Raw genomic sequence first — 26,993 nt, 5'->3', positions numbered from 1 at the left:
GGCCGCCTCCTTGTCGATCGTTAAGCTGTGGGTTAACACCCACAGCTCTAACGACCGACATGGGTGATGGTCGCGATGGTCAAGACCATCACGACCATCGGGGCTTACGACCAGACCCTAGGGTAGGGTCTGGGCACTCGTAAGCCCCAGGGAGCTTCCTGCTCTGTTTGAGCAGGAAGTTCCCCACTGACATCAGCAATGATGTCAGTGGGGCCGCCCCCAAACGGCAAGCGTTCCGACTGGAGCGCCTCCGTTTGGCCGGGCACGGCCCCGGCCTGCCCAGCAAACGGGATGAGCTGTCACTCAACATCGACAGCTCTCCCCGTCTGCTACAAGACCCCTAACGACGGAGCGCCCGGCGTTAGCCGGGTCTCCGTCGTGCGCATGCGCTGTGGGGCAACATCGAGTCGGTCGTGAGCGCTCAGCGCTCACAACCGACTCTGAATGAGCTCCTGTGTGTGGTTCCAGCCCATTTGGAGGACAACTTACCAGCAATGAAGATTGCACCGTGATTGGGAGGGGATTGTATGCAGCTACAGATGGGCTGGTTTGCAAAGCCTCTCCACCATACAGAACACTGAGCTGGTCTGCTGTTTGCCGTCATTATTACACTTGAGTTTCTTTTTAGCTTCGCCTTATCCTCTACCATGAGATCTGCTAATGATTTGGTTTAGCTTGTTAAGGGCTACATGGCACAGGGCTACATGTTTCATCCAGGCAATGATGGACAAAACACGTTATTCTCAATATGATATGGCGCTATCGTTTCTGGGTTGGCAAATGATATCACAGAAGAACCAGTTCTTCCTCTAATCTGATTATCTCTGATCTGTTGACATCAGATTATGGCCCTGATTCAGACCCGCTCGCTGGGTCTGTGGGCGTTTTTTTTTTTTTTTCCTGCCGCTCGCAAAGCCGTGGGAGACCTCCCACAGCTTGTGCGAGCGGCCTGGAGACCGTCGCGATTATCGCGAGCATCGGCCTTGCGACAAGACCCTGTGGTAGGGTCTAGGCTTCCGCAAGGCCGAGGTCCTCCCACAAACGCCAGGCGTTCCTAAGGGAACGCCTGCGTTTGTGCAGCCACCCCCACTACCCGCCTACAAAATGGGGCGAGCTGTCACCCTCGACAGCCGCCCCGTCTTGTAGCGAGCCCTGTAGCGACTCAACTGCAGCCGCTCGGTGGGGCTCGCGCATGCGCATGCCAGAAGAGACGCGTGCGCAGTGGCCAAATATCGAGCCGCTCGTGAGCGGCTCTGAATCAGGTTATGTCTGCACGTGTGCGATCAGATGTTGATGCCATTTGCCAAACTATCTGATGTTCCTATAAATAAGCGCATTCTTCGGCGAATGTCCCATTAGTCTTAAGCCGAGGAACACCACTTGCTGGGGACAGCACTCAGACACGTGCTCTATTAGCCCGAAACATCCCAACCACTACAAGATTCCACTCTACCCTTCCGTACTTCATCTCCAGTGGAGTGTAGAAGCGTGGAACATGTCCTACCTGTCCACATTCAAGATGGCGTACGGTACAGTGGAATATTTTGTAATTAAGGTAAACTGGATGGACCTGGGGCCTGTCTAGTCCTCAGGGGGCCTGGCATGTGGCTAGCCAGTTATCAGCGGCATCCCTCTTGCCTGGTCTGTGGGATATGCAACTGCTCCACACTCCACTGAATATGGCGTATGGTATACTGGAAATATTTTGTAGTTATTGGGAAATTTTGGACTGACAGATTGTTAAAACAAGCGCCTGAGCGCTGTCCCGCCTACATTATATAATATTGCATGGATACTCGCCAAATTAGGGTTTATACCTTAATAATGAAAATTATACCTCTCTGAAACTCATCATTTAGCTTATTTACAGATGTAAGCCACGATAAGTTACATGTGTAAACTCCAATGTAACCTTATAGTAATTCCACATGACCTATCATTACACACTTCTAATTAATATCCTTACATTTTAAGGGATGTAGTTACATTTCAACGGTCATCGTGTTGACCGTTTCTATGGGGACACAGTTGTAATGCTGCTTACTGCATTGACGCTATGCCGCCACCAGCATTTCAACGGTTAGCAACATTGATTTATTAAACTTAATATGTCTAAGACTGAGCTGATTGTCTTCCCACCCTCCCACATAACCTCACTTCCCACTATTTATCAATTGATGGCACAACTATCTCCTTTAGCCCCAAAGTGCGCTGTCTTGGAGTTATCCTGCATGGTATGCAGTCGGGAAGCCGGCGGACCTAATCCAGACAGCCGGCTTCCCAACTGTCGTATCCCAGCAAGGGTCTAAAGACAGGCGTTGAAATGCCAACGCCTGTCATTAGACATACTCCGGGAGCCTGATGCCCGGCATCCCGATCGAAGGGACTCCAGGTGCCGAACGCGGATAGTCAAAGGGGGGGGGGGGGGGAGAGTTAGGGTTAGACACCACCCCCCCGGGAGGTTAGGTATAGGCTAGGGGAAGAGGGGGGGGAAGGAGGGGTTGGGTTTAGGCACTTAGAGGGGGGATTAGGGTTAGGCACCCCTAAGGGAGGGTTGGGGGGTAAAAATAGGTTAGTATATACTTACCTTTGACGATCGGGATTTCCTCCTCTGCCGGTATGCCGCTGTCGGGATTCCAACCGCCGGGCATGGTTCCGGCGGTAAATCATACCGATTCCTCCTGGACTCACCCCTTTCCTTCAAACCACATATCCAGAACCTTTCGCAGTCCTGTCGTTTCCATCTCAAAAATGTTATTTGGAACCCTTAATAAAAACAGAATGGACAAAAAAAATATATATTTCCAAGATCAGACCCTATCTCACCTAAGATGATACTAAAACCCTGATACATTCACTGGTCATCTCCAGATTGGACTACTGTAACCTCCTCCTATCCAGTCTGTCCTCAATGCTTCTGCTCGGCTCATCTTCCCCTCCAAACACTCTACATCTGCCTCCCCTCTCCTACAAGCCCCCCACTGGCTCCCCTTCCCTTTCAGAACCCAATTCAAGGTTCTCACGCTCGCTTACAAAGCCCTCACCCAATCTTCTCCCATTTACATCTCTGATTTTATCTCCCTTCACTCTCCTGTCCGTCCTCTTTGTTCAACTAATGCACGCCGCCTCTCATGCCAACTCATTACTTCCTCCCACTCCCGCTTCCAAGATCTTGCCCGTGCTGCTCCCCACCTTTGGAACTCTCTCCCTCTCCCCATCAGACTCTGCACCTCTCTACAATCCTTCAAATGGGTTCTCAAGACCCACTACTTCATCAAAGCCTTCCAGCTCTCATCCTAACTTGCTGCTACATGCTCCTTCCTCCCTGTCTGCCCCATCTGTGTCACGCCTGTTTGTCTTCCCCTCACTTTTAGAATGTAAGCTCTTATGAGCAGGGCCCTCTACCCTCTTGTGCTTCTTCCTACTTTCATCTACTTCTTACTCCCCACTAGGGCACCTAACACTTGGTTGCTGATGCTCTGTTGCTTATGTGGGTGTTATGGTCGCTAATGTAGCAATGTATATTATCCATGGGCTTGTCCTGCATTGCATTGTACTGTAAAGCCGCATACACACTAGACGATGTGTGCATGCGGCCATATGGTCATCGCCTGGCCCAGCGGGGGTGCCGGCATCGGCGAGTGTATACACAATTGCTGATGGTCGATGGCGGGTGGGGGGGTGATATCCCCAGTCGGCTGCATGTATAGCCGACTCTGGATATCGTAAACGGCCAGCGGGAGCGCGCATCATTGTCCGTTTTTCTGCATACACACTGGCATTATTCAAAATATCGGCAAGAGTGTTCGCGGCTTAAGTCACTGGTCACCTATTTGTTTATGTACTTTGTATGGCGCTGCGGAACATTTGTGGCGCCATATAAATAAATGATGATAATAATTACTACTGTGTCTCTATAACAGCGCCAGCATTTTTGTGTCCTCATAATGTCTGTCGATTACATGACTGTCGGACTATCGTACACTCCTGTGTAAAGTCAGGGTGCATTTTTTATAATACATAAGTAACTTTTCACAAGGAAATTCAACGTTACAGTATTACGCATTCCATTGTTACTACATTATACATTTATATACTGACCTTTACCCACTGCAGAAAGCTGGGAGAGGTGACTTAGCGGCGCTGCGGCAGGAGACGCAGGTAGTGTAATGTTTGACGGAGGGGAAATGCTTAGAGGAGGAGAGGAGGGAATTGGAGGAGCTACAGGTATGGCACAGACAAGTATGGCTGCCTTTGTCACTGGAGATGTGGCGTAGTCCTAACTTGGCTATTGTAGGAAGAGATATTAGGGGGAGATGTGAAGTGACCCAAAGCAACCAATCAGCTTCTAACTGTCATTTCAAAGGCTGTGCTAGATAAATGACAGCAGCTGATTGGTTGTTTTGGGAAACTTCTCCACTTTATCTCTCTCCAAGGCTTGGTACATCTCCCCCCATTATCTTTGATAACTAGTGATGTCAGAGCGTGACAAGTATAAGGATCTTCTGTTGTTCATACGAGTCTCACTGGAATTCTTTAACACCACAGAACTCGTCAAAGGAGTTAAAAGAAATATACTGTTTATATAGTTTGAATTATTACAGGCATATCCAATTAGGTGCATGACTTTTGTTGTAAAAATTACCACGGCTATTGCGACCAATTTTTCAATAACGTGGGTCTGCATGCCCCCGATTGCCGCGCTATCCAGTAGAAACAAAATAAAAATCGGTAGCAAATTGTTTGCCGCCCAACACTCGCGGAAAATGTGAAGAATTTTTTTTTTATAATATTGGGGAGCAGTCCGTGGGCTTGATTCAGTAAGCAACGCAAAGGAGAGAACGAACGAACGAACGCACGCACTTAGCCGATGTTTTTGGACTGCGCATGCGTATGCCTCACACTGCGCGTGCGTGAACTAGCCAGTGCGATCGGGTAAGCATACACAGACTACACGCAGCGTGCACGCAGACCCCTTCCAATATTGTTTGACAGGAAGTGCGATGGGTGGTGACAGAGTGGTGGTCAGGCGAACGCAGGCGTGCCTGTCCGCTGGGATACAGTTTTAGGGGCGTCCATAATTAAGCCAGTGCGGCGACGGACGCAGTGCTGAGACTCCGTGCACACAGGAAGTTTGCCAAGATCCTGCGCGAGGTCTGGTCAACCACTATTATACAAATGTGGTTGGATGGTTCTCGATGTTACCGATGTTTACGCTATTTTGCATACTGATCAGGCTGTGAGTAAAGGGAGACGGGCTGCTTAATATTTACGGCTGGGCGTCTGCATCTTGTGCTGCTGTCTCCGTGCGTATGCATTGATTAGTATATTCTCGGGTGCGTGCGTTCTCTCCTTTTGCGTTCCTTGCTGAATCAGACCATGTATCCTAAAAAGAAAAATTGGGTAACAGTATAGATGTCTATTATGGTCCTAAAGAAAAATGTTTAGCGCTATTAAAATGCTTTAAATGGCTGATTTGGGCATAACAAAAAATTATAAAAAAAAAACCTTTTTTTTTTTTTAAATATAAATGAGTAAAATTAAATATTTTTAAAAAAGTAGAATAAAATGTGATTTGGGGGTAATTTGAAGCCTATTTAAAAAAAAACTTTTTTTTTTCTTTTTAAATGATAAAGAGCAATTATTTTTAGTTCACAAAAATTGTTTAATCAAAATTAGTGTACATTTAAAAAAAAAAAAAAAAACGGAAAAAAAATAGATTTTGGGGTAATTTGAGGCCACAGTGGTCGCCAAGGTGAAATTGAAGACGTGGAATGAGGGAGATGATTTGCATACAATGACAGGAAGCAGAAGCTTAATATGGCCCTGCCCAAATGAGCTTAAAGTCTAAGTGGTGAATTTAATTAGCGGCGAGTGGGCTCACCCCATATGCGGCATTTACAGTACTATAGCCGGGGACTTGCTGATTCCTGTTCCCAGCCCAATAAAGCTGTGTACAAAAATCCACGAGTCTGTCATTGCTGGCGTTCCCACATCGTTGCAACGGCACATTGTGCCGCTCGCACCTAATTGAATTGACCCCTAAGTGAGGAACACTGACTGGCTGACTACATACAGTAGCGATTTAACAATTGTAGCTGGTTTACGCACAACTATAATGTTAAACGATTGCCGCATGTGCAGCATCTGTACTGCGTACGTGCCGATTACTGACTGCACAGTGGGCGCAGTGCACCCTAAACTGCAGCATGATTGACAAGCTGCTGCCGTTTTCCAACACAGATTTCCTGGCCCCGGCAGAGGGAAAACACCGGCCATCCTGCGTAACCAGAGGGTCACTCAATGGCCAATATTTTAGCAGATGATCTGATTCTGCGTCCTCAGACGCAGCAGCAGATCACAGAAGCCGGCAGAAGGCGACGATTTACGCAAGGCGCCTAGTATCAGCATTAGCTTATTTACACACAGGCCCTTCGTCTACAAATAACCTGTCCTTAGCCATAAAGACGTGACTTTAAGATTTAAACTAGGGGCTACAGAAGCTTCTCTTTATTAGTAGGGTCTGTGGGCCTGATGCAGCAAGGATCGATAATGCTAAAGCGTACGCAGACGGCCGACTGTTGCGTGCAGTGTAAGCATCGCAGTAATTACATTCGTTCTGATCTCCCCTGGAGGCGGCGCGGATGGGGTACACTTACAAGAGAAGAATAACCAGACAAGGGTTACCTTCAGTTTTTTTTAAATAACAGCAGTTATTCTCGCAGCCTTTCTGTCCTCTCGGAATTATTTTCTGCTTTCGGTGTGGGGTGATGTGGGAGGAGCTGTGAGCGGGCTGCGGGCAGCAGGACCATGAGGGAGCATGGATATCTGCAGTCAGACACTGCACCATCCCTGCAGGGAGGAGGTGAGTGAGCATCTTTTACACTGAGAGAGAGGGGGGCGTGGGGGGGGGGATACTGTGTGTCAGGGACTGAGAGATCCAGAGCTCAGCCAAAGGGGTTATAAACCAGACAGCGGTGGCTGCAGAGCGTGCAGATCCCCAGATTTGGTTATGACATCCTAGCACAGGGTGCGATACTCTGCAAGCAGCACCTGATCTTGGTGTACTATCATATTGCTCCCAGCAACACAGGAGGAAAGCTGTATCCTTACTCCTCAAAGATCACATCGCTGGATCCTCTAAGATCCAGATTTTCCGAGCAGGCTGCACCACATCACAGCTCACTCTCTCCTTCTCTGTGCCAGGGCATCATACTGTATTCCTGCCCGGCTGGGGTACCTGACTGGCAGGGGAAAGTACCATGGTCTCGCAGAAACGAGGGTTAATTCTCTCCAAGTACTTGCTGAGTGACCATTGAAGGGTTACAGTCTGTCGCCCACACCTGTGGCTTTTCCAAGAGGTTGCTGATCCCTCCCCCTGATTTACACCCAGCAGGGAGATTTGACGAAGAGCGAGGGAAGCAAGCTGGCAACCCGGTGCCCATCACCTGTTCCTGGGAACTAGAGATGCCCTCTGCCCTAAGGGTGTACGCACGCTGACATGGACCTGCTGCGAGCCTGGCATTTCTGGTTGGGTAAGGTCTACTTATCTGTCTGTCCCATTCTGCAGTCTGCATGGCACCAGTCTATTGTGTCGCAGTGCAATGTGTGTAATGCCATGCATACCGTACTATTTTAAAAATGCATGCAGCAAAAAGGGAGGGCATGTCCCTTAGCTTCCAATGGCACCTTGGGCACTGCCCAAAAACAGGCCTGTCTGCCAGACCAGCAGCTATCTATAAATTCTCAGACGAAGCGGCATTATACATGAATAATGTAGCACTATTTGGAAAGCTTGGGCATAAAAATCCAAATGTCATAGGAGCCACTGAAAACAAATATATATATATAATGCAGTTTAATTAGATTGCAAGCTCCCCGGGAAGGACACTTGCTGAGCCTGCAGAAAGGAAATGATTAGTGCTGTGTGGATAATGAGACACTTGGCACATGTCCCTCTGTTTTTGGACAGTGGGAGCAGTTCTGTGTTTTCCGTAATGAGATTAGGAATCTGCCGGGGCTGTTAGATATTCATCATGCTAAAAAGGCCCTTGAGGATCACATAATTAATTTAGAGATGTTTCTGTGTGACACTTGCATGCTGTCTCCCATTAGGGGGTGTAACTGTGCGCCTGTAATTGAGAAGAAGCGGTTTACTCGCCCCCCTCCTCCCTCGGACTTGGTGAGCACTCTTCAGTCCATGCCTGGCTCGGGCAACCTGTAGCCTGCCGGCTGCTGTGGAACTATAAGTGCCAGGATGCCCCTCCGCCAGTTTGCTCATTCTGCTCAACAGTGATTCTTGACACCTCTGACCTCCCATGTTTGACATTATTGTACCACAATGCTTTTATCTCTAATGCTGAACATCTTAGGCATGATATCATTTTAATACAAAGTTCCAAAGAGCTGACAATCTACGGTATGCCGGTGTTTACCCTTACTGGTACACGCTTAATTTCGAAGCATACGCAGTGCGTAAAACGCACAAGGCTCCCGCCACAAAAAGGCGCACGTTCATCTCAGATTGGCCTACAGTCTTCAGCCATTCTCTGTCTGACAATCTGTTATATTCCTTTTAAGAGACAATCATTAATTAGACACATTTAAAACTCTGGGCCTCATTTGTCAACGAGTTTCATCATACGCAGCAAGATTTAAAACTCGTTGCGTATGACAAATGGTGCTGAAGCCAATCAGCTATTGACATTTTTCAAACAGATGAAAGTTAGGAGCTGATTGGCTGGAGCACCACTATCATACGCAACAAGTTTTAAAACTCGTTGATAAAAGAAGCCCCTCTATCGCAAATGTAAAAAATACATCCTTATACCATGTTCAAATTCTAATCCCACATCAGATTAAGGGGTACATGTACTAAAGTGAGAGTTTTTAGAAGTGAGTTTTAAAAGTGATGTTGCCCATAGCAACCAATCAGATTCTACCTAACATTTAACTAGCACCTGCTAGAAGATAATAGCTAGAATCTGATTGGTTGCTATGGGCAACATCACTTTTAAAACTCACTTCTAAAAACTCTCACTTTAGTAAATTTACCCCTAACTATTCTTTTTATCTTTCATGCCCGTGTGTTTATTTTATGAAATAAGTAATTACTTACCGGCAGTCTCAGCCATTTCCAGTTCATTTAGGGCCTGATTCAGCAAGGATCGCTATTTCTATAGCGTACGCAGACGGCTGATTGTTGCGTAATGCGCATGCATATGCACCGCGTGCATTACCATTGCGATTGCTCTGTGATCACTCACGGAGATACAAAGCTGGTTGCAGAGTGAGTGACGTCAGGTCAGCGTTTGGGGGGTGGTCAGAGAAACACTGTCGTGCCTGTCCGTTTGAACGCCATTACTTGGGCGTGCATAAATTAGCCACTGAGACGGCATACGCAGCTTGTGTACTCGCTGTGTGCGACGAGGTTAGCAATATCTGAGTAAGGTCTGACCTGTTGTAATTGTGCGCGATGTGAGATAGCGGTAGTGGGCGTCTCTAAGTTGGCTGTGCGACGGCATTGCGTTAGCATTTTCTTGCAGCGGATCTGCATGCGTAATAACAGCTGCGAGCACAAGAGCGATCCGTTATGAATCAGGTTTCTGGAGGCAACTAGATGGCACAAAGGTTTCTTCAGATGTGTTTTAGCAAAGGGGCCGAATACTTCAGTGACTAATGGTTACCAGTTTTGTATCTGTAATGCAGATGGAAACAACCCCCCACAAAACTTTACAGTTGTATTTAGCGTTGATCAGTGCTGAGAATTCTCAAGATCCATGTCGATCCCATGATGTAAGAAAATAAAATCTGAAAGTTGGCAAAGAGAGGTGAATACTGCTTTTTTTTTGGCCACTGTAGGTGCGTTTGTAAACTTTCAGTGCGTTCCGCCAAAAGACATACCCTGCCAATTCATGATATTCAGCAGCGGACGGAATTGCAAAACTGCACGCAGGCATCTCTGCAATTCCGTCCTTGCAAATATGCAAATGCAGCAGGAGGTGTATGACACCCCCTGTATGACACCCCCTGTATGACACCCTCTGCTGCATTTGCGATGGATGGCGCCAGGCCGCCAGCCAGCTGAGAAAGCCTCAGCTTACTCAGGCTGGCCGGCTTGCGAGACCAGGAAACTGCCTCTGTTGACACAGTCCCTAGCCTTGCCACTCCCGGGAAACAGGGCGGAGACGCCCCCGTTTCCGGGAACACCGGACGCCCCTGCCCCGCCCCTTATATGCCTCTGCCTGTCAGTCATTTATAGGCTTCGGAGAAGCTGCCTGCGATTATGCAGGACCCATACTGTACACTCGTAGAATGGGTCCTGCGCAGATTCCCGATAATCGTGAATCTGCGTTCAGCTTTGCACTTGCGTACAACGCTGAATCAGCCCCATTGTGTCCATGGAGTGTGATGCAATTTGCCCCAATGATGAAAGTGACAGAAATATGGGAGAATATCTGATAAGGCTGGCTGAGAAATGTACTGACAATAAATAATATCTCACGGGAATACCGTAGTTTTGCTACGCATTAAGGGCCTGATTCAGAGACTTATATTTTCGCAGAACGAGCGATTGTTTGCAAAAGCCGCACTGCCCACGCACATCGATTGCATCGCGATAACTCTTGTACATAGTAACCACTCGCAAAATGAGTGACTGGTAGTCAGCGTTTGGGGGGGTGACGTGGAAGTGGTTAGAAAAACGCAGGCGTGTCAGGCTGTTTAAACGACCGTTTCATGGGCGTGCATAAATTAGTCATAGTATCGCCTTCACAGCGTGAGTACTCTCAGCATATCGGGAGAACCGCAGACTTGACTTACAAGCTGCGTGGCTGCCCCATCTACGTCAGTGTTACCAATGTTTACCCTGGTGCGCGACATCGGACGGATAGAAGGCAGCAGGGGGTGACCCTACGCTGGGGTAAGCTTTGGAAACATTCGCATATTTTCCCAGCTGCGACTGTATTAGCGTACAAATCAGGCCCTATGACATGTAAAGATGTAATTCACATAAAAGGAAAATATCCTGTGTATTGGCCAATCACGTCCGGCTATTTCGAACTGGAAAAAAAAAACCTTCTTCATTCTCTTGCCAACTTGAATATCAGAAACGCTGACTATTGAGCCGTGATTACAAAGAATGACGATAAACTTGACGGCGAAGCAATTTGGAGAAAGTTCCGCTTTATTTGAGACTCGGGGCCTGATTCAGACCCACTCGCAAGCGGGTCGATGTTTGGCCCCAGCGCATGCGCCGCGTCCGGCGTGCGCATGCGCGAGCCCCAGCGAGCTACTGAAGTTCAGTTGCTCCGGGGCTCGCTACAAGACGGGGTGGCTGTCGATCTTGATTGACAGCTTGCCCCGTTTTGTAGGCGGGGAGAGGGGGGGGTGGCTGCACAAACGCAGGCGTTCCCTTAGGAATGCCTGCCATTTGTGGGTGGTCCTACTGACATCACTCGTGATGTCAGTAGTGGACTTCCTGCTCTATTAGAGCAGGAGGTCCACTCGGGCTTGCGGGAGCTGAGACCCTGGTTGCGATAATCGAGACCATCGCCAGGCCGCTCGCACAAGCTGTGGGTGGTCACCTACAGCTTTGCGAGCGGCCTGGAGGCGGAAAAAAAACAAAAACGCCCTGATTCAGAGCGAGCGCTCGCCAGCAGCAAGTGGCTCTGAATCAGGCCCTCTGTAATCATGACGCAATAGTGCGCACGTGTGAATTAGACAGCGAGGAAAAAGAATGACTATGTCACCGGTAGAACATCTTGTTTCCACTACCTTTGTGAATATGGCTAGTTTTATTTATTTATTTATTTTTAAATTAATAATGTTTTGTTATACTATAGGGAGATGTATCAAGCCTTGGAGAGAGATAAAGGGGAGAAGTTGTCCAAACCAACCAATCAGCTTCTGTAATTTCAAAAACTGTGCTAGATAAATGGCAGTTACTCTAGAAGCTGATTGGCTGGTTTGCGCAACTTCTCCACTTTCTCTCTCTCCAAGGCTTGGTACATCTCTCCCAGAGTCACTTAACTTGTTACAATGCAGGGTGTGCTCTAACAGCCTGGTTTTGTACCATAGGGCTCATCTGCTTCCGTTTAGTTACCTGTGAGGAACCCCAATCAGAAGGACTCTCGTCCACCTCCCTGCTGGACCTGCCCTCCTCATTATCGCACCTGGAGGGCTTGGATTCCGCAGAACACGGCAGCGACGGTCTCCCAGATACCGACTTCCGACAGGGCCGGCTCCACACCCCCCAGGGCTCTGGCTTCTCCAGCCAGGAGACAGAAGAAATCACTATCTTTCAGTCCCCAAAATATTTTTGGGAAGACGAAGCGAAGAACGTGACCCGTAGCGATGAGGACACAAGCCGGACACAGACAGGTGGGTTATGTCCTGGGCTCCTGAGGGTTTTCTTGTTCCATCAATCTGGCCGTTAGGATGACTTTGGGGTCTATTTACTAAGCAGTGTTAGGAGACAGAGTGAAAAGTGATAAGAAAGTGATAAGGTGCCAGCCAATCAGATCCCAACTGTCATTTTTCAAACACAGCCTCTGAGATGACAGTTGGGAGATGATTGGCTGGCACCTTATCACTTTTCACTCTGTCTCCTAACACTGCTTAGTAAATAGACCCCTTTGTGTACAATGTAGGTTTATGCTGGGACATAGCTGTGATGGATGCAGATGTCTATGTGGTGTAAACGGGAAAGGACACAGCTGATTGGGAACAGAAAACATGGGGTATGACCCGTTGTTCCCAGTCTTGTCTAATTGCAAAGCCTTGACCACTAAGCTGCACATGCTGGGCTTATTCTCAATGGGACGCAAAGTGGGCGTAAGTGCAAAAGCCAGATTTAGTAGCTTATGCTAATGAAAGTATCCATCCGCCCAGTGACGGACTGGGCCCCTAATCGCCCCCAGGCATTGCAAGTAAGCTGGTGAAATAGTGATGTGGCCATGCCCCCGCCACGTATGGCCACACCACTTTTCCATGCACACTGACGGGGATATGTTGCGAGTCATAGGGGAGTGGCATCGCGGCATACCCCATATCTCTGCATGCTGGCGGGGGTGAGCATGGAGCGGAGAGCTAGTCAACTGGGCTTTCAGGCGGCCATTCCGGCCCAGCAGGCCAACGACATACCTGTTCCGTGCGTCCGCATGATAACTTCCCAGTTTCATGCACAGATATGCCAGTTTCATGAAAGGCTATGCACACTTGAATCTGACACATATGTAGCTCCATGCCTCTATGAACACTTTGTGCAACACGTGCTCACCGAGTTCTCCATTTATTCCGCATGCGCAGTCTGCTGATAACCGCGAGAAGCATCCGACTGCGAATAAGCCCCGCCATCCCCTGAAGGTGCCCATGTTACCAACTGTCTTTGAATTTGTAAACTCTGCTGAGTGCGGCCGGGCGTCTGCGCTTGTGCAGTGAAGCAAAGAGTAACGTTGCGATCGCTGGATGAGCCCCTCTGTTCCCTTGTGGCCTGCTCAGACTTGCTACCTCTGCATTCCTTATTGCTATATTGGCTAAATGTGTATAATTAAATAAATTCCTGGTGTACGATGCAAACATAGAAAAAACAGGTAGATCCTCCAGGGCTCAAGCTTTCCGGGGAAATGTACGTAAATAATTAATATCTAATCCAGAATAGTATAATGACAATATAACAGGAACATGTAACATCAGTCATTCAGAACTTTCATATGGGCCTTCCCGTAGCCTATGCCAGGGAAAGTTTGTCTTACCATCTGTTTCATATGGCTGCAAGTCCAAATTGTCATTAGACCAGGGCTTACCCAGCTCTCCTGACTGTCATTAGACCAGGGCCTACCCAGCTCTCCTGACTGTCATTAGACCAGGGCCTACACAGCTCTCCTGTCAGTAGACCAGGGCCTACCCAGCTCTCCTGTCTGTCATTATACTAGGGCCTACCCAGCTCTCCTGTCTGTCATTAGACCAGGGTCTACACAGCTCTCCTGACTGTCATTAGACCAGGGTCTACACAGCTCTCCTGACTGTCTTTAGACCAGGGCCTACCCAGCTCTCCTGTCTGTCATTATACCAGGGCCTACCCAGCTCTCCTGACTGTCGTTAGGCCAGGGCCTACCCAGCTCTCCTGTCTGTCATTATACCAGGGCCTACCCAGCTCTCCTGACTGTCGTTAGGCCAGGGCCTACCCAGCTCTCCTGTCTGTCATTATACCAGGGCCTACACAGCTCTCCTGACAGTCATTAGACCAGGGTCTACACAGCTTTCCTGACTGTCTTTAGACCAGGGCCTACCCAGCTCTCCTGTCTGTCATTATACCAGGGCCTACCCAGCTCTCCTGACTGTCGTTAGGCCAGGGCCTACCCAGCTCTCCTGTCTGTCATTATACCAGGGCCTACCCAGCTCTCCTGTCGTTAGGCCAGGGCCTACCCAGCTCTCCTGTCTGTCATTATACCAGGGCCTACCCAGCTCTCCTGACTGTCGTTAGGCCAGGGCCTACACAGCTCTCCTGTCTGTCATTATACCAGAGCCTACCCAGCTCTCCTGGCTGTCGTTAGGCCAGGGTCTACACAGCTCTCCTGACTGTCTTTAGACCAGGGCCTACCCAGCTCTCCTGTCTGTCATTATACCAGGGTCTACCCAGCTCTCATGACTGTCGTTAGGCCAGGGCCTACCCAGCTCTCCTGTCTGTCATTATACCAGGGCCTACCCAGCTCTCCTGACTGTCGTTAGGCCAGGGCCTACCCAGCTCTCCTGTCTGTCATTATACCAGGGCCTACACAGCTCTCCTGACAGTCATTAGACCAGGGTCTACACAGCTCTCCTGACTGTCTTTAGACCAGGGCCCACCCAGCTCTCCTGTCTGTCATTATACCAGGGCCTACCCAGCTCTCCTGACTGTCGTTAGGCCAGGGCCTACCCAGCTCTCCTGTCTGTCATTATACCAGGGCCTACCCAGCTCTCCTGACTGTCGTTAGGCCAGGGCCTACCCAGCTCTCCTGTCTGTCATTATACCAGGGCCTACACAGCTCTCCTGACAGTCATTAGACCAGGGTCTACACAGCTCTCCTGACTGTCTTTAGACCAGGGCCTACCCAGCTCTCCTGTCTGTCATTATACCAGGGCCTACCCAGCTCTCCTGACTGTCGTTAGGCCAGGGCCTACCCAGCTCTCCTGTCATTAGGCCAGGGCCTACCCAGCTCTCCTGTCTGTCATTATACCAGGGCCTACCCAGCTCTCCTGTCTGTCATTATACCAGGGCCTACCCAGCTCTCCTGACTGTCGTTAGGCCAGGGCCTACCCAGCTCTCCTGACTGTCATTATACCAGGGCCTACCCAGCTCTCCTGACTGTCATTAGGCCAGGGCCTACCCAGCTCTCCTATCTGTCATTATACCAGGGCCTACCCAGCTCTCCTGACTGTCATTAGACCAGGGCCTACCCAGCTCTCCTGACTGTCATTATACCAGGGCCTACCCAGCTCTCCTGACTGTCATTAGACCAGGGCCTCTTCTCTGTCATTAGACCAGGGCCTACCCAGCTCTCACTGTTTGACTGAATCAATGGTCACATGGACGCAGTCTGCCAATCACCAGGAGGAGGTGCTATAATAATGGCCAATACTCACTCTTACCTCATGATGTCCCCTCACTCTCATCATTTAGGGTAAACCTGGCAGTATTATAGTTGTAGGCTAGTCAGTGACTATTATACTTCCGCCTTGAGAAACTTTGGCATTTCCACACGTGTAGGCGCCCATCTACTATACGTGGTGTCTCCAGACCTGGAGATTAGGCTTGCACCCGGAATTGCGCTGGGCAGGACATACAGGTGTTGGTTGACCTGCTTAGAATTTATACCCAAAATTGCTGGTAAAACCAGGCCTAGTATAATCTCGGGCCGTTTCCCAGGCCTGTTAGAAGCAATTGGCCCACGCCATCGCTTGTAACCTTTTTATTATGCCGGACAACTGTGTAAATTGGTCTCATAAGTTACTGAATCCTATGTAAATATAAACATTTATCATCATTATCATCATCATATGTGATCTACCCCAGGAAAACGTTTTAATTGTCCCAACAAAGGCTATTTGCTTATGTTCTGCAGTAATAATAAGGCAGTAATGTCCCGCAGGGGAACAGTTAAAATGTAATTAATCTGAAATGAGTCATTTGTTTTCCACAGGGGAACATTAAATACTAAATCACAGGCAGAAATAGGGGCTGTATCCCACGTTAGCGATGACACAGACTGATCCCCTGTGGCTATATACCACACTCTCACAGGACAAAGCTCCTTATCTGTATAGAATGACTGCTATTCTATTGTCCTTAGTATTGGTGTGTATCAGCAGTGGGACAGCAGCAGATCTTATTGCTCATCGTGTGAGAAACCTGCTGCACTGAGCAGGCCCCGGAGCAGAGCTGACAGGTTTCCTCCAGCACAGCCGGTAAATCGGATGTGGACTGAAAGATCTACAGTAAAAAGGTAGACAATGTCTAGATAGACACCAGATGTTAGGCAGGCAATAGGTCGACAGGGACAAAAGGGCGACACACTAAAAGTAGTCAGGTACAGATGGTCGACAGGGTCAGATGTCGACATGCATATGGTCAGCATGAAAATGGTTGACACATGTTGTTTTTTCAAACCCTAATCTTCACTCTAACCCTAACCCTCCCCTCTGGTGCCTAACCCTAACCGACGTGGTAGGTGCCTGACCCTAACTGAGCCTTCTAGTGCCTAACCCTCCCTCCTTGTGCCTAACCCCTGGGGTAAGTGTCTAACAAAATAAAATAAAGTCATGTGTCGATCATTTTCATGTTGACCTTTTGACACTGTCAACCATTTGTACCTGTCGACTTTCTTACATGTCGACCTTTAGGGGTAAATTTACTAAGATGGGAGTTCTATTAAGAAGTGATGTTGCCCATAGCAACCAATCAGATTCCAGGTATTCTCTTCTAGAAGGTGCTAGATAAATGAGAAGTAGAATCTGATTGGTTGCTATGAGCAACATCACTTCTTAAATAGAACTCCCATCTTAGTAAATTTACCCCTATGTGTGTCGATCTTTTGACCTTTTGTCCCTGTCGACCTATTGACTGTCTAACATCTGGTGTCTATCTACACATTGTCTACCTTTATACTGTAGCTCTTTAGACCGGATCCCGGTAAATCTACCCTCCTGTACTGCAGTATTTGTCTTGTTTATATACTATGTAGACAGATGTGATTGGGACACTGACAGCAAATGGATCAACGTGATTTCATTGACGTCAGTACTTTGTAGGTCCACCACGTGTAGTAATTACTGCAGACGCCCTTTTTGACAAACTGTCCACAAGTTCCTGGACAGCAGCAGGCGGTAGTTTTTGCCATTCCGCCTTTAGTACAGTGACCAACTGTGACACCGAAGAAGGTCGATCGGCCTAGACACACCCGTCGCTGCAATTCATCCCAGAGGTTCTCAGTGGGGTTAAGATCTGGACTCTGAGCCGGCCAGTCCATCCGGGGTAAGCGAATGTTCTGTATACCAGTCCAGTGTCGCCCTGGAAACATGACAGGTGGCATTGTCGTCCTGATAAAAACATTTGTTGTTTCCGTAGAACTGCCACAATGTAGGGAGCACAGAGTTATGGAGAACATCTCTATACTACTCAGAACTTCAAACCAGCTGAAACAGCCCCACAGTACAGCACAGCACAGCACAGCACAGTACAGCACAGCACACCATTTCACTAGCGCAGGGGTGTCCAATCACTTTTACCTACATAGTGTATGATTGTACTGATGATAATTGACATTTATTGGACTTACCGTCCTGAACACCGATTTATTAGACTTCTTTTTTTTTTTTTTTTTTTCAAACTATTTTAATGAAAGTTTAAAAAATTGAGTACAAACAGAAGAGGTAATTTGATGATACATACAGATATGAATATACACCAATACAAGAACATTACAGATTATTATGACACCAACAATAGTGTATAACTATAATACTTAATGCAACAGTTTCATTTGGTGTTGGTTAAAGTGGTGTAATTAAGTAACTCGAACAGTTAACATGTTTCATATTTAGTCAAAGGGGGAAATGTATCAAACCTCGAAGAAAGATAAAGTCGAGAGAGATAAGTACCAACCAATCAGCTTCTGTCACGTTACAGGCTTTGTTTGAAAAATGACAGTTAGGAGCTGATTGGTTGGTACTTTATCTCTCTCCACTTTATCTCTGTCCAAGGTTTGATACATCTCCCCCAAAATGTTTAAAGGAAAAAAAAACACAATTAGAAAAAATCATTGGTCTGATTCAAAGGTGGACGCTAATTCAGCCGCGACCTCGCCTTTTATGCTAAAGCCGCAGCCGATGGAATTCGTCCAGAGACGCTCACTGGCTGCAGAAGTTATCTGCCATTGTGCGCATTAAGACGCATTATCGGTTGCACCATTGGACAGCTCTATGGAGGTGAAGATTATCCGTCTGAACATGGGCGCCAAAATCAGTGCAACTGCGACAATAAGACACAGTCGCTGACCGCGACATACCTGCGTCTGACTAGTCCCCAACCTGTTGCGATCCAGGAACGCTGCTGAAATTGTCTCTGTCTGCGTCCAAATTCATTCTGCGACCCCGGCGGTCTACAAATGTGCCCGCATCTACCTGTGTTACGTACATTCCTGGTTAGCTCCAAGTTGCCACCATCAGTGTTACCGGCAGCTGCCCTACACTAGGTCAGCAAGGTGCGTCCTTAGGCAAACACAGGGGGGGTTTCCGTCTGCCTGGAAACCCCCCTCCCCAGCACACGCCATGACCACAATAGAAATAGTAATATAATAGAATGTTACTAGTGCTGCATGTTCTTCTCAGTATCATAAATGAAATAATTAGCACCACCTGTGGATCTTTTAACATGTGTCAGCCAGTAATAAATAACCTGTGCACCAACTAGGAAAACATGCACTGTTAGGGGAGCACTGCTATAGACCATCAATAGGGTTAATTATTAATACTGTATAATAATACACTATCCAGTACATAAGGAGACCAATATGTACATATATGTCCAGGGCAGTGCTAGGTTCTTCTGCTGCTCCCTCAGACTCCCAGACTTGTTCCAATGCTCAGGAATGGAGACCACATCTGACATAAAAATATTCAGCTCAGACAGGATGGCCCTACTGCCGCATTTAATGACTTACTGTGATCGCTGGTCCTGTATATGCTGTAATTATGCAACACAATATAGTTTGTATGTAACATATTAAAGCTGGTTAAGTGCTAATTCTGCCCTTTTCATGGACTGGCCACACTCACTCTAAAATCAAGCATTTGGAAACCCCCCTCTAGAAATCCTGCGTTTGCCACTGGCGTCCTATGACAGGCCCAATTCGCTGACTTCCCGGTCTGCATAAGATACATACAAATGAAGGTGCACTTCCTGGAGCATAGATGTCATTGAAAAAACGTATGACTCTGTGGGGCCTCATTTATCAACGAGTTTTATCATTCACAACGAGTGATAAAACTAATTTTTCAAACAGATGGCAGTTGGGAGCTGATTGGCTGGAGCAACATTATCATACGCAACAGGTTTTATCACTCATTGTGAATGATAAAACTCGTTGATAAATTAGGTCCACTGTGTGTGTACATTTTTGGAGCACGCTCAGGGCCTGATTCAGAGCCGCTCGTAAGCGGCCGCTCGTTCGCTCCGAGCGATGTTCGCACATCTGCGCATGCGTATGGGTTGTAATACGCATGCGCGAACCAGTCAGTGCGGTCGGAAATCGTGTGCTCGCAAAATAGGGAATGCCTACTAATTTGAGTGACAGGATGAGGCGTTTGTGGGTGGTAACAGGGGAAGGTGCTTGAAAACGGAGAGTGGAGATCCGAACGCAGGCGTGCCAAAAGGTCAAAACGTGCGTTTTAAGGGTGTGCATAATTAACAAATCAGCGTCATCGACCACGTCACTTGGTTGTCTCTTAGCCTGAACTGCTCGCATGATTGCGGTAGAAAAATGCTACCACAAGAATAGCGAGCAGTTCATACGCCTTTCGATGTACTCGATTAATCTAATAAATAGCGGAGATGACATATGATGCGAGCGGCCAGGGGGCGTTTTTTTCAAAATAGCGAGCGCATGTTTGGTGCGCTCGTTCAGACATAGAGGCGTCAACAGACCGCAAAGAGCGAGCGCTTAATTTAAATATCCAGCCCCTTTTTCAGAACGACAATCCGCAAATAGCGTCCGGCTCTGAATCAGGCCCTCAGTGCAAAAAGACTCAGGGGATGCTCTGCAAATGGGCGCACATCCAAGTCTGCATGAACCCCGGAAAGTACCCGAGGCTCCCCCGTAGCTTTATGCTACTTTATGATCACATAAGCAGCTAGTGCAGAAACGGCTGACAGACACTCTGTAATGGATAAAGAAACCCTGGATGGTTATAGCAGATATAAGTTTGCACCATGAAAATGTATTTAATTGTTTATTAACCTTTACTTATACTGTATATTGCAGAAATATAACATAGCTAACTGCAGACAGTATTTTGACCATTTACACCAGGATAACTCTACTAAATGTATGAGCCAAACATTGCTATAAACAGGTTCAGCACAGGAGCAAATATTTGTAGAGACCCATCCGTGGTGTCACGCGCTCAGATACCACAGCGCTATAACCCCACAACCAGTGTACCCTGTGTGCCGTGGGGGTACCTGGCCGCACCCGGGGGACCACGGCGCGGCATAGTGTTGTCATGCTTCATTTTGATGACAACACGGAAATGAATTAAAAGGCGGCCTGGCGGTGTGTTCTGTTTGGAAGGAACGAGGTTGCTTGCTCCAGTATCCTGTAGTGGGATTACTGACCTTTAAGTGCTGGTAATGTAAAGGCAAAAAAAAAGCACAGAACAAAGGTCTGCTTACCAAACACACAAAGAAAAGATGGTATGTAGGGCTAGATTTACATTGGGGTGGATGGGACTACAGCTCCAGGCCTCCACATAAAAATAGGCCCAACGTCATGACCGCATTATGAGAACCAGCCACCCAGCTGCCTACACGTCGGTCATAAATCATAAGTATTAAAATTGTATTTGAATTTTCTTTACAAAATTATAAAAAAATTTAAAATTGTATGTATTTAGGGAGACATTGGGGCTGATAGTGTAGTGCACTACATTCCACTGTGCTACTCCCACCCAGCACTGACCACTCACACATATCACTGGTCACCAGGGGCGCCGAGAGGGGGGCGGAGCGGGTACTAATTACCCGGGCTTGCTGGAGGGGCCCGGCGGAGGCCCCGGTCCGACGCCGCCCTCCTCCCTGTCAGCTGAGCAGCCCAGCACACGCTGCTGCTCAGCTGACAGGGATAGCAACAGCAGTCTCCTTCTCTGCCTGTGGGAGGGAGCGATCCCTGATATACCCACCCCCCCTGGATATGTGCTGGGCTGAGGGGCTCACAGCGCTTCCTTCCCCCAGCGCAGATTCGTGGCGCTGCACCAACGCTTTTTTTTTTGTTTCTTCTAAAGGGGGCGTAGTCACGCCTCCCGTGATTAGGCCACGCCCCCTTGACCCGGCTCTTGGCAGCCCTGCTGGTCACACCCACACAGCACAGGTCACACCTCCTCCACTTCCCACAATAGGTCCTTGGCCATTTTCAGCCCCAGGCCTATGTCGCGCTGAATACGGCCCTGGACGTAAGTGTAAGTGCGCCTGTTTGGAAGTGTATCTTTTGCACCTAGTGTAGGGTAGGTGGAACTGCACACTTAGGATGATGATTAGTATAATCCATTTGTACCTGTACCTGTAGGTATTCGGTAAGGATTTCCCGAAAAGTTTTGGCAGAAGTTATTGTGTTGTTTACAAAAAAAGTTATTTGTATCCTGTATTTTATGGTAAGGAGTCCTGTATAAAAGCCAAGGGTCCGTTTCTCAAAGGCATTAACAGTCCTGTCTATGGTAGAGATCTGCGGGAAACATGACTTCTTTACATCACTATTACAGATGGTCCAGATACCACAAGCACCTACGGAGCCACCAAAGAGGAGGTGAGAAACAGCAGTGCTCTGCCCAAAGGGATCCCAGAAACATCTACAGTATGGTGGCCTACAGACGCTGACAAGCCCCCCAGACAGATTTCCCCAGCCATTAATGTCCTAGCGGAGGAAGATGTAGTGCCACCAACGCCGCAGAACGAGAGGATAGCCAAATCTCCGGATACAGAGGAAAGGACGGTCACCAAGATTATATCTGCTTCCACCACCAATCCTGCCACCAGGCCGCCAAGAAAGAACAGGAAGCACCCGCTGCCCAGGAGCCATCACGTTAACCATGAACAAGGGACGGAACTCTGGCCCGGGCCGCCTGCAGATTCAAGGGGACTTCCTGCAGGAAATTCCCCCGTGGGACACAAGAACATTGGAGATGAGAGCTCCTCCACACAGTCGTTGCTCATTGCCGAAGACAAGGAGAAGAGTCATATCCCACAGCTGTTCTCCACCCGGCGAGATGAGGACCCCACAAAGGCAGCAGTCCCCAAGGAGCTATCGCTGGGCTCAGAGCAGGTATTTATGCAATGTCTTTTTTTTTTTTATTTCACAGTGGGGTCTATTCACTAAGCTGTGGAGATAAAGTGCCAACCAATCAGCTCCTAACTGTAATTTTTAAAAAAACACAGCCTGTAAAGTGACAGGAGCTGATTGGTTTGTGCTTTATCTCTCTCCATTTTATCTTTTTTTCCAAGGCTTAGAGAATAGACCCCATAGTTTGTTAACAGCAAATGAAGACTTACGGGGGGGCCTGATTTTAAGTCGCGGATTTGCAATTCCATGTACTTGCAGCGGCTGGAAATCCCGTGCGAACATCTGCCAGCATTCGGAGTGTGGCGCATTTATGCGACTGCACCACCCTCAGCCCTACGCCTGTGAGAGCAGCAGTCATCACTATCTTCTACAGCAGGAGATCACTAGAAGGTCCTCGCTCACGTGATGCCCCGTCTGCCACCCAGAACCGCCCATTTAGCCCTATGTGAGAAGCGACACTAATTGCTCTGTTTTATAAAAAAATCGCAGTGTCCTCCCGCATTCGGAACTGCATGAAACTCAGAAACAGGCCCATAATCTATCATGCATTCTGGTGCTTACCCAGCGTTGCTGGGCTGACCCCAGAGTGAAGTAATCGGGATCCTGTGAGGCCACGCCCCTTTGTTTTAGGTCACACCCCCTTTCCGGACACGGCCACGCCTCCAGGTGCGCAGGGATAGTCAGAGTGCGCACCAGGTGTCACCACACCAGGTGACGCCTCTGAGCTTACCATACATTAAAAGGTTTTTTATTTTATTTTAAAGATGAATTACCAACACTACTACCCACTGAGGACATCAAGCCTCCACAAAAGTCAACCAAATTGGTGGGGCTGGCTATGGCCATCCATACCATACTTGCCTGCTCTCATGGATGTTTTGGGAGACTACCGAATTTGGGGGAGAGTTTCCCGACTGCCGGTTAAGTGAACAAAATCCCAGCATCCAGCCAACCGTCCGTGAAGTGGGCAGGATACGGATGTTCATAGCGAATCCTGTCATTGTGGCCCCGCCTTTAGCGTCGCAAATCCAGTAATAAAGGAAGAAAACATAACAGAGCCGAGATGACACGATTTGTGATATTCCGCCCCCGTCCCACACACCCGCCTCCTTCCCTCCTAGCCCGAGACTTGCCAAAGTCGGCAAATGTGGTCCATACCATTGTCATGCCAATACTCAATTTTGCCAACATAATAAAGCTTGAAAATCAACACACTCTAGTACCCATTATGCTACACAGAAACCCCAGTTCACATTATGCCACAGTGCCCCCCACGCTAGTGATGTAGATAGGTGTGGGGTCCCTGGGCACAGTGGCGCCACAAGGGGGGTGCGGGCCGCCCCCGTGTGTCAACCGCCGAAGGGTGACACCAAAGTGCCGACTCCCCCTCAGTGACAGAAGCCGGGTGCTGCACTGTAGCATTTTGTGCAGCACTCAGCTCCTGACACAGTGAGGGAGCCAGCACTACAAATACACTGGGCCCCCGGGGGCAGTCAGCCCCTCCAGGACCCCCCGGAGAGACTAAAACGGGGGGTTCGGGCCACGTGGCCACGCCCTCTACCCACGATCAACGCCTCTCATTACTGGTGCACGGCTCGGCCGTGCGCACTACTCTGCTAACCGCACCGGGTGTCACCCAGTGGAGAGACGCCACTGCCTGGGCAACCCACCTGGCTGTTCTGATGTTAATCCGGCACTGATAAGTGTCGATTATTGTTCCGATGTTTGAGAGATAAATGGATATTTACATTTGTTTATTTGCAGGTGATCTGCAAGGATTGGATTCATTTAGCTGGCAAGAACTATGTGATCCTGAACATGTCCGATGACATTGACTGTGTAAGTATTTGCCATGTCACCAAGTCATCTTTTTCTAAGGGCCAGAATTAATTATTTATCATTGTGATTATCATACAATGTTTCCGCTTTTACATTTTGGATGCAATCAAAAATCTTGAAACTTTTTGGTGAAAATAAAAAAAAAATTCCTGTTAAAATTCTGTATCAAAAGATGTAGTTTAGCTTCTGGGGTACATACTTAAAAATGATAAATTTAACATGAAAGCTGTCAGAACTAACTTTTGTTAATATTATTGTTTATTTATAAAGTGCCACCAGTTACGCCGTGCTGTCCTGTATTACTACCGTTGTTCTTTCAGTTCACAATTAGCTAGGCCAGAGGTTCCCAAACTCCGTCATTACAGTTCACGTTTTAAGGATATCCATGCTTGACCACAGGTGACTTAATTAGTACCTCAGTCAATTTAATTTAACCATCTGGACTCAAGCAGGGATATCCTCAAAACCTGGACCGTAAAGGCGGAGTTTGGGAACCTGTGAGCTGGGGTGACATGACTGCTAAATGCACTGCCTTCCTCTGCTGTGATTGGCTCGAGCCATCAGGTGGTTATAATGAAGCCCGGCAGTGGCCATGTTTTGTTTTTATTTGTAATTCAAGTTAGACTTAACGATTTTTCAAAATTTTTGGGAAATTTCCAGATCAGGGGCAAATTTCATGAAAACCATGATTAAAAATAATGGATTTCCTGCTCTCCACCCGCTTTTTCTGGGTTTTTTTCTGCTCACAATCTTATATTTCTCGGTAGATTTCGCTAATTGTAATTAAAACGCCGTGATAGATTTAACATTGAAGCTAACAAAATGATGTTCCCTGTGCTACTTCTTTTGCCCCTGACATGCATTTATTTGGGAATCGGTATGAAATACCGTCGGCCGCATGGCCGGCGGTTCGATTCCCGGCAGCGTCAGGCCAACACTGGAACAGATCCCGGCAGCGGCAGCCCGACAGCGCTGGAAATCCCGATCGTCGTAAGGTAAGTAACGACTAACCTAACCTACCCCCCTAACCCTAACCCTCCTTAGGGGTGCCTAACCCTAACCTCCCCCCAAGTGCCTAACCCTAATCTCCCTTCTAAGTGCCTAACCCTAACCCCCCCCTTCCCCGCTGCCTAAACCTAAGTCCCCCGGGGGGGGTGCCTAACCCTAAGTCCCCCCTGGGGGTGCCTATCCCTAACCCCCCCTTCCCCTAGCCTAAACCTAACCCTCCCGGGGGGGTGCCTAACCTAAGTCCCCCCCCGGGTGCGCTAAACCTAACCCTCCCCCCCAGCGGCTGTCCGTCGGTGAAATGAGCAGCGTCTACATCTAGACGCCGGGCATTTCACCCTCGCCGGGATATGGCAGTCGGGAAGCCGGCTGTAGGTATAATGTCAGCCTGCTTCCCGATTGCATCCCATTTATTTGCATAGTTGTCACACAGCAAGTTTAACCTTGAGCGCCCATCGGGTCTCCTTCAGTGTGCTTTAGCTGGCAAACGGAGCTAGCTGAGGGTTTTATTTATCATTGCCCTCCAATTTGCCGCTATGCTTAACATCCGGTAGTGCTGCCCACTGCAGTGACGCTGAATGTTGTACTGCCGCAATTTATCAAAATAGACCTATTAAGCGATGCAGAGAGAATCAGATGCCCTGCGCGAAGCTATTGAATTTGCTGTGTTGGTATCGTAATGCTCCGGCCAAAAGAGCATTAATAAGACTTAGGCCCGTATTCAATTAGCCGTGAAAAGTCCCGGACTTTTCGCCTGTTGTGCTTTCCGCTGCAATCGCCTGTTTGGGACGCGAATTCGCGGCACGTGCGTCCTTACGTTTCGCCCTATTCAATTACAGAACAGACGAAAACGCAAATAGGCCAATGAACAGGCGGAAAGTAGTGAATACATTGGGGGAATCAGTCTGTACCCCAAAATAAGACGCACTGACACTGGAAATCATTACAGATGTGTACTATTAGCCCTAATAAAAGTACTTTGGGCTCTATTTATTATCATTATTTTTACTGAAATAAAGTGAAAAAGGGTGTTTTGTGTTTTCACACCCTTTTCACATTATTTTAGTATCACCTGTAGTTATTACAGGACAATCGGAGTAGAATTCGTAAAATTCTACTCCAACCCCTAAGTATCACTTATTTTTAGTAATCAGATCGCATTTCCCATAATTGTAATGGGAAATGTGATCTGACCAAAGTTACTAAGAATAAATTGTAAAAAAAATACCGGGGAAAGCCCTGTGATAATAACGGCACCTGGAGGTGGCGTTATTCAGGGTCTCCCACGGTTACCGGGCTCCTACTCTGCTCTAAAAGGCAGAGCAGAGCCCGGAGCCGGCCCCAGTGATCAGCTGTGTGGTCTAAACAGACCACACGCTGATACAGTGTAAAAAAAAAGTAAACAGAAAAAGTTAAAAATTTTTTAACTTACCTGACTCCAGGTACCGGTGGTCGGGGCTCCGTTGATGTCTCCCTTGCTGGTCTCCCATGCTGCACTGCAGCCTGGTCATCAGGTGATCGGGTCCCAGTGCAGTATGGGATATCACCTGACCAGAGGAC

General features: G+C 48.1%; 1 protein-coding gene across 1 annotated transcript in view; it reads left to right on the top strand.

The window, feature by feature from the left end:
- The first annotated feature begins 6,798 nt into the window (after window positions 1-6,798).
- The window catches only part of PODXL2 (podocalyxin like 2), a 42,634-nt gene continuing 22,439 nt past the window's right edge, over window positions 6,799-26,993 (top strand). The window contains exons 1-5 of the mRNA XM_088479846.1: window positions 6,799-6,865; window positions 7,394-7,535; window positions 12,079-12,381; window positions 22,012-22,571; window positions 24,354-24,428. Of these exons, the coding sequence (XP_088335972.1) occupies window positions 7,502-7,535; window positions 12,079-12,381; window positions 22,012-22,571; window positions 24,354-24,428 (972 nt within the window). The 5' untranslated portion in view covers window positions 6,799-6,865; window positions 7,394-7,501. The remainder of the gene's footprint in view (window positions 6,866-7,393; window positions 7,536-12,078; window positions 12,382-22,011; window positions 22,572-24,353; window positions 24,429-26,993) is intronic.

The sequence above is a fragment of the Taudactylus pleione genome, unplaced genomic scaffold (genome assembly GCF_031769625.1).
Source record: "Taudactylus pleione unplaced genomic scaffold, aTauple2 ptg000247l, whole genome shotgun sequence".
NCBI classification, from domain to species: Eukaryota; Metazoa; Chordata; class Amphibia; order Anura; family Myobatrachidae; genus Taudactylus; species Taudactylus pleione.
The sequence above is the reverse complement of the archived record's forward strand: the minus strand, read 5'-3'. Positions and strand labels throughout refer to the sequence as shown.